General features: G+C 34.3%; 1 protein-coding gene across 1 annotated transcript; it reads right to left on the bottom strand.

Moving 5' to 3' along the window:
• Window positions 1–431: 431 nt before the first annotated feature.
• LOC113328410 lies at window positions 432–2,407 on the bottom strand. The gene is made up of 3 exons (XM_026575524.1): window positions 2,091–2,407; window positions 1,599–1,778; window positions 432–1,474 (listed from the first exon to the last, which is right to left on the bottom strand). Exons 2-3 carry the CDS (start codon window positions 1,610–1,612, stop codon window positions 1,012–1,014), a joined length of 477 nt encoding a protein of 158 aa, XP_026431309.1. The 5' UTR covers window positions 1,613–1,778; window positions 2,091–2,407; the 3' UTR covers window positions 432–1,011.
• Between the last annotated feature and the right edge of the window lie 6,381 nt (window positions 2,408–8,788).

Consider the following 8,788-nt stretch of genomic DNA (forward strand, 5'->3'; position numbering starts at 1 on the left):
TTAAAGATTATGTTGAGTCACTGTCTGGGTAATAAACTTACAAAAAATATGTTGTATGGATCGAATTTTTACTTCCTTAGCTAGTTTAACCATTGTTGCAATATCCAATAGTTGTTTGCAACCGACGGATGACCGACTTGTTACCAAGGGTAGGGATATTTCCTCTATTCGGACACCGATTTTTTTTTAGATAATACGAAAATGAGATAAAAATGTTGATCTTTTAATAAAACCCTATAATTGGGGGATTCTTAAAGAAAAACATTATGAAGTAATTTGAATAACCCCTTATCAAAATAATTTTGGTAGAACTATTTTTTTTTGTTTTTTATGATCGATCAAGAGAATAGATTAAAAAGCACACAAGTCATGTGCAATGGATTACAACCGAAAGAGGGTGAAATCCCAATGAAAAGTCAGCAAACCAAAGCTAAATCAACAAAATTTTTAAGTGCACAAAGTGAACCAACTGAAGAAGATACATCTTTGGGTACCTAAACACCGAGACGCAAGTTGCAAGCCAAAATGAACATCGATACCTATTATCATCTAATAGACTCGTTAACATCCTCTATAACTAAACCATCATGATTTTTCGCCAGATCACTAAACATTTCTTTACGATTGTTCTTTAAAGTGGGGAAATCTAAACCCCATAATGAACCATACTCCAAAAGTTTATTCGCTGAGACCTTGTTAGGAACTTTAGATTTTGATAAATTTTTCTTTTTTGTACTTAGAGTACCATTTGGGTACATACCTGTTGCTTTGGATTTTAAACTCAATTTCTTATTATATCTTAAAATTGGATAGGATGAAGACGGCATTGTAATGCTTATCTCTGAATCTTCCACCACTGACTGAGAAGTGGCTACCTCCTCTTCGTTTTCTTCGGTCAATCCAAGAAACCTATTTTGAGTTTCAAAGCCAGAGGGAATTGAAGGATCGGTAGATGAGGTGCTTGCACCGTCCACAACCGGATGGACATTCATAACTATAACTTGAGTTTCCTCAAATTAAAAGGTTTCTTTGTTTTTCCTCGATCTTTTCTTTTTCTTCCTTAATAGTGTCATCTGCAGCAATAACATCCTTATTTTCTTTAACCACTTCTTTTAGCTTTTCTCTGCACTCAGAAACCAAATGTCCCACAATTTTGTAATGGGAATTTTTTTTAGGGAGTTTTGGAATCACAGCATCTTGCCAAAAACCGTTTTCAATATCATCACCACCTTCACCGACCCATACTCGATCTGGAATCTTCTTAGAAAAATCAACTTCTACTAGTACACTAGCAAAAAACCCAAACTCCATAGCAATAGTTGTGTTATCTACCTGAATAGGTTTACCGAAGGCCTTAGCCATTGTCAGCAGATTCTCCTCTGTCCAATACTCCAAGCTTAAGCCTGGAAATTTGAGCCACACCTTAGCTAATGAAGTACGCTGGCTTTCCGGGTTGAATCTTGGATCCCAATCTCTAACTTGCAAAAATTGATTAGCCACCTTCCAATTAGCCCCCGACCAAATAACTATATTGTATTTTTCATTGTTAATCTTTATTACAAAGAAACCCTTTCCAATTGGGATGAGCTTCACTGTACCTGCAATTTTCCATTGAGATAATAACTGATCTCTAGCTTCTTCCAACTTAATCTTACTTAGATCAAGTCTTCCAGTGAGACTGTATTTCCATTGGTGTAAATATTCCGTGTAGATACCATTAGTTAACTTAATAGCTGGTGAATCTCCTTTGAAATAAGGAGTCGGAAGCGCATTCAATTCTACATCAGAGACAAGCCCCTTATTGCAAGTCTTTTCCAGAAACAAATAAGAAAAACCCCCATTGGAGGACCATTGCTAGACATTTAAGACCTCAAAAAAACCTATTGATTACTAAACACAAATAAAGCATGAAAATACCCAAAAAAGAAGAAAGGGACAGCATGAAACCAAAATAAATACAGACTAGATGCTAGAGATTCAGGGAAGAAAATCGCAAAAGCAAATCAAAGGGAACACAAGGGAGAGTTGCAGAGCAGGAGAAAACACAAACTAAGAGAAGAAATTGAATGAAAATGAGAGTGAAATCTGACCTTAATTAAGCTATCAATCGACTGAAAACACCATTGAAAAATCTTGATAGAAAACACCTTCAATTCGAACTCCCAATTGAAGAAAGCTGAAACCGTAGAAGCAAAATTACTTCTACAATCTCGAACCAAAACCCAAAATAACTACCTCATACTTGTAGAAAAAGAGTAGAGGTATAAGAAGCACAAGAAATCAAGGGATTTGGCTAAGGAACGAGCGAGAAATCTGGGTCTTATTCCATGGTTTCTTTGTCGCCAAATTTTTCAGGAGAAAGAAAAAAAGGAGATGACAGCTACACATTTGGTAGAACTAAATTACTCTTGAGTATCCCAAACAGTATAATGTTAATATAGAGATTAGAGGAAAAATAAGAGAACTAGGGACGGAACAAAACTAGGGACCAAATATATTTCGGGAAAAAATGAGAGATCAATATGAGGGGTAGAGAGAAATCAGTAATGTAGAACACATAGCAAATGGAACGGAAAATTTGGAAAAGAATTTTGTTTCTAATCAAACAAGTTGATACAACAACATTAAAAACCGATCATTTAATCACTAGAATTTTACCCTTTTATACGTATACGTGAGTAGTCTCAACCAAACTGAACAATTAATTTGGTAGAAATCTAGAAGATTTCCTTTTTTTAGTATAAAAACTTAACTTTCGGCATGTAACTCATCATGAGAGTAATGTTGACTGAGACCATGTTACTCAAGATAACTAATAAGGAATCTACTGACCATAATCTACATTAATCCCTTCATCAGCATTCCCCTAATAAGGCAACTCGTGTAAAATATTATTGTTAGCAAAATTCCATGTGCGAGCCTTTATCTTTCATGAATATCCTTATTTGCTTGTTTCGTTTTCACTTTTATTTCAAGTATTAAGTCAATTATTAAAATTAGAAAACACTGTAATCTAGACATTTGGTGACCTTTTCCTCTGTTAAATCTTTAAAATTTTGATGAAATTGATTATCCCGCAATTTGATTAAGGATAATATGGTTATCTCAACCCTAATTAAAAAAAATCTTAGCTTGAATCCAACCCTATTTAACCTGGAATATCCCTCAATTGTGGGTTCTTTAATAATTGTATTTTATTTAATTCTTTTCAGAAAGATTAGATCGATATATGAAACCCAATCAAGAGTTTGATAACTTTCTAGTACCACTATTTTAAAATACGACTGAGTTTTAACAATCGATTTGTAAATATATTTATTCACACATCGGATTAGTTTTCTATGTGTGTAAGAAGCTAGTTTTCGATCTAACGGTTGAAAGATATTAGATTGAATCTAATCAGGTTTTCATCTAACAATGAATATTGAATGCTTTGTTACCAAGCTAACATTGATTGCAAACCATGATTTGAAAGACTATATAAGGGAGAACTCTAGCAACTGGGAAACATAATTCCCACACCTTCTGTGTGATACTAGTTGTGCTAAGCTAAAGTCGATTCTACTTTAACCTTTGGTTTCTTCTTCTAAACTAGGTTAACGACTTAAAGATTTCATTGGGATTGTGAAGCCAAACCGATACTACTTTCTTGTAGTTGTGTGATCTGATCTTGCTGTTTCTATCGTACGAGTACAACTGTAATAATTGGCTTAAGATTGATATCTCCGATATGCAAGATATAAAAGTAATCACAAACACTTCGTCTTATCGTTTGTGATTCCGCAATATCTTTTTTCGTTGCGTCGATTAAGATTATTGTGAGGTGATTGATAATACTAGGTTGTTCTTCGGGAATATAAGTCCGGGTTATCGATTGGTTCCTATTCACCTTGATTTATCAAAAGATGGAACAAAACTTATAGTTATATTCGTGGGAGACGAATTTATCTATTATCGTAGACTTTTCTGTGTGATACAAATTGTTCTATTAAAATCTTCAACTTTGGGTCGTAACAACTCTTAGTTGTGGGGGAGATCAGCTAAGGGAATCAAGTACGTAGTATCCTGCTGGGATCAGAGACGTAGGAGCATAATTGTACCTTGGATCAGTGTGAGATTGGTTGGGGTTCAACTACAGTCCAGACCAAAGTTAATTTGAAGTATGCTAGTGTCTGTAGCGGCTTAATACAATATGTGTTCAAACTGGACTAGGTCCAGGGGTTTTTCTGCATTTGCGGTTTCCTCATTAACAAAATTATGGTGTCTGTGTTATTTCTTTTTCGCATTATACATTGTTATATAATTGAGATATCACAGGTTGTGCGTTGTTCAATCAATTAGAATATCCTACCTTTTGGTTGTTGATTTAAATTGATTGATACTTGGATATTGGTCTTTGGTACCATCCAAGTTATCTCTCTAGTATTTGATAAAGACTCGCAGATTTGTAGTTGCTTGAGTATATATCAAATCAAGAGATTGAGATATAAACTCTTTGATATACTTTTTATCTAGATTGAGTCTGAATGTCTAGTTGATTCTCTAGAAAGTATATTGAAGTTTGTCCATACAGATTGCTAAACGAAATATTGGGTGTGGTTGTTGTACCCCCGCTTTTTTAATAACATTAAGTACTTGTTGTGACCCTATTTTTTTTTTATTTTGTCTCATTAATAGGCGACCTTTGTCATTAAACAAGGGATATTTCTAAAATTACCCTTTCAATTAATTATTGTTAGTATAAGAAATATATATAATTTGATAGACATGTTTATACTCGTTAAGTAGGTATTTTCAAATGCTTTTTAATGGTATAAAGTTATAGATACTGGTATAGTTTGAGATATAAATCATTTATAAATTTTATTAATTATTTTTCATAAGGGTATAATCTATAAAAAATATTTTAACATACTCCTCTCTCATACTTTCCTTAAGAATTGTGCAAACTTGAACTAGTCACCTATTTGGGACAGATGGAGTATAATGGAGAAATCATTCCAAATGAAAATATTTCAAAATTCTCTAACAATGTAATCTTTGGTGGATAATGTGTATCCTTCCTGAATTTCGCAAAAACAAATCTAAGACCTAATAACTCAACGCAGTGAATAAAATATGTCAAAGTCCACTGTGGGAACTTAATCATTGGAAAAATGTGAAATATGCAGCTTGAATTGGGCGAAACAAATCTAAGACTTACTAACTCAACTCAATGGTTAAAACCAAAACATGCATTTGTCAAAATATTGTCTACAGTATTTTATAGTGAAAGTATTCTTCTCTTTCTAATCAACATTTACCCCCTTCCCATATCATGGGAAATGTTCTACCCACCAAATTTTGCTATTATTATGAAATTTACTGACTAATGAAGATGACTTTTCTGTGGTTTCCTATCCAAAATACTTCTTTCCTCGATTGAATTTGACATCAAAGTGCACACAAAAATCTTGAAATGACAGCACTGGAAGGATATGAGCTGAGGATTAAGAACTTTATAGATTTCAAAATTCTAGGAGCCTAGGAGAGAAAGGTTTCAGTTTTCCTCGATATGCAGAATTTGCAGGAAGTAGAATAGTTTGACTTGCAGAACTTCTGAAAACCTTGCTTCATTGTTATTCCACAAACATGAGAAGTAGCAATACCTTCAAAATATGGAATGACTAATATGACATAGTTGAGTTAAGAATACGTTGTTGAATCTTATCTCGAGAATAACAATTGTTAGAGCACTGCTCGGTCAAACTCGCAAGCGTTTCCATCTCAAGCTTGTTTGTCAAGTTTAGTGATAAAAATTATAAGTCCTGATTTCTAGTCTACTTATAGCTATGTCTCGGACTAGGATAAAATTTGTAGTTGAGTTTTAGACTTCATGGCGTTCATCGATTGAAGACGAAGAACTACTAAGGGGAGCTTTTGGAACTTCATCAACAAAAGATATGTGGAGACTGAAACTCATCTATCACTCAGAAGTCTATTTCTACTCTATCTCCCATTGAGACAAAAGTCGTATAGCTATATAGACTTCAAATATACACATTTGATATTTCGAGCTGAGTTTAGCTCGCTTACATATTTCTCGAAATATGTGCTGGAAAGCTTTCGCTTTAACCAAGTTCATCTTATATTCTTGACGAAAGTCAAAAGGCCTGGTAACATCTTATATGTGAGATATTTGATGTAGATTCGGAATGTTTCCTATTAATCATTCGATCACTTGAAAATTACTTTGAAGCTAATAGTTTGTGTGAGACAACTATTTTCGTCTTCTAAGAATGTTTCAACGATGGAAATGAGATTTTACAAAGATTAACCATGATTGGATATAAGCACAGTATGCGTACTTGCATATGTGTTGTCCAAGACCGGAAATCTAGTATGCATACCCATATGCGTACTGTTTGGTCAGTTGAAGTCTGGGAGCTATAGTATGAATACCCGTATACATACTGGCGAAGTTAGTTGAAGTCCGGGAACCTTGGTCTGCGTACCCCTACGCATACCATATTCAACTGAGTTAGGATGTGAACGACAGTATGCGTACCCGTTTGCATACTGGCGAACAAAGTTCATGTCCGGATACTTAGGTATGCGTACCCGTTTGCCTAATTGAGTGGGTTATGTTCTAGAATCGGTTTGTTCATAAACTAATAAATTTATATAATAAGGAATGCAATCTTTTGCAAACCGTGGCTATAATGTTCATGAATTGATTCGATTGAATCAAAACTTATTTTGCTTCAATTGTGTCTTGTATACTTCTACGAGAATATAAACAATTGAATAACTTTATAACTAGTTTCATTTGAGTCATTTGAACTAGTTTTGTTAATATGAATAAGGTTGATATGAAAATATTCATATGGCTAACTTCGGTTGACTATTGTTGAGCCAACAAGGTGTACACGTTTAGGTACGGTTACCCATATCTAAATGAAGTCACTTTTCATTTGTGTATAACAACCTAAGTTCGATATAACGTTTGAAAGATATTAGCTTGAGTCTAATCAGTTTTTTCATCTAACGGTGAATATTGAATGCTTTGTTACCAAGGTAACATTGATTCCAAACCCTGACTTGAAGACTATATAAGGGAGAACTCTAGCAACTGGGAAACCTAATCCCCTCACCTCATGTGTGTACTAGTTGCGACTAGAGTCAATTATCCTTTAACCTAGATTTTTCTTAAAACCCTCATAGGTTAACGGCGTGAAGACTTCATTGGGATTGTGAAGCCAGACCCAACCATTTTCTCTGTAGTTGCATGTTCTGATCTTACTGTATATTATCGTATTGAGTACTATCATCTCTAAGATTTGCTCGAAATTTATCTCCGATAGGTAATATAAAAAGAATTTCACAAACATATTTGTCTCATCATTTGTGATTACACAATATCTTGTTTCACCTCCATACGATTAAGATTATTGTGAGGTGATTGATATTTCTAGGTTGTTCTTAGATAAGTCCAGTATATCAATTGGTTCCTGTGCACCTTGGTTTATCAATAGACGGAACAAAACTCGTAGGTGTTTCTGTCGGAGACAGATTTATCTATTTCAATATATTTTTCTGTGTGAGACAGGTTTGTTTATCAAGTCTTCCACTTCGGTTCATATCAACTCTTAGTTGTGGGTGAGATCATCTAAGGAAATCAAGTGCGTAGAGTCCTGCTGGGATTCAGAGACGTAAGGAGCGCAACTGTACCTTGATCAGTGTGATATTGGTTATGGCTCAAATACATTCCAGTCCGAAGTTAACTTGTAGTAGGCTAGTGTCATTAGCGGCTTAATACAGTGTGGTATTCAAAGATGGACTAGGTCCCGGGGTTTTTCTGCATTTGCAGTTTCCTCATTAACAAAATTCTGGTGTCTGTGTTATTTCTTTTCCGCATTAGATTTTCTATATAATTGAAATATCAAAGGTTGTGCGTAAGTTCAATCAGTTCTTGAATCCGGCCTTTGGGTTGTTGATTGAATTGATTGATACTTGGATATTGGTTTTTGATATCGTCCAAGTTGTTTCTTATAATTAGGCTCACGGATTTCATCTGTTCGATTTGCGTATTACATTAAGAAACAGAGATATATCTCTTTGATATACATTTCTAAATATTGAGTCTAACTATCTAGTTGATTCTCTTTAAAGTATATTGGAGTTAGTTCATATAGATTGCTAAACTAAACTGGGTGAGGTTGTTAGATCCCCTCTTTTTCAATTGGTATCAGAGAAAGAAAACATATTTAGGACCTCATAAGTCTGTGTTTGTAGTGATCTGAATCTATGGACATAAGTGTTATCTCTATAAACGTACCACCAGTCTTCGATGGCTCAAATTACTTGTGGTGCAAAATTACGATGTTTGCCTTTCTTCAAGCGTGTGATTTTCAATCATGGGTTTATGTTTTTAATGACTATAATCCTACGGTTGTTACAAAAGGCGATGTAACTGTTCGAAAGGATATTTGTGATTATGATGCTGTCGACATTCTTGCCGCAAAGCAAAATTATGACAGATTAAATGCTATCATCCATGCCAATGTGACAACGTGCACTAAGTCTAAATAATCCCTAGATATCTTAGAAAACCGAAGCTAAACTTCAAAACCTAAATTCTGATTGGGAAAACCTTTGTATGGCAGATGAAGATTCATTTGATGAGTATAATCACAAAGTGTCTGGAATTGTTAATGCATCTTTTACGTTGGCTAAGACTATTCCTGAAAAGGACATTGTGATGAAAATTCTCAGATCATTTCCATCTATATATGATTCTAAGAAACAT

Source organism: Papaver somniferum, unplaced genomic scaffold (genome assembly GCF_003573695.1).
Source record: "Papaver somniferum cultivar HN1 unplaced genomic scaffold, ASM357369v1 unplaced-scaffold_107, whole genome shotgun sequence".
NCBI lineage: Eukaryota > Viridiplantae > Streptophyta > Magnoliopsida > Ranunculales > Papaveraceae > Papaver > Papaver somniferum.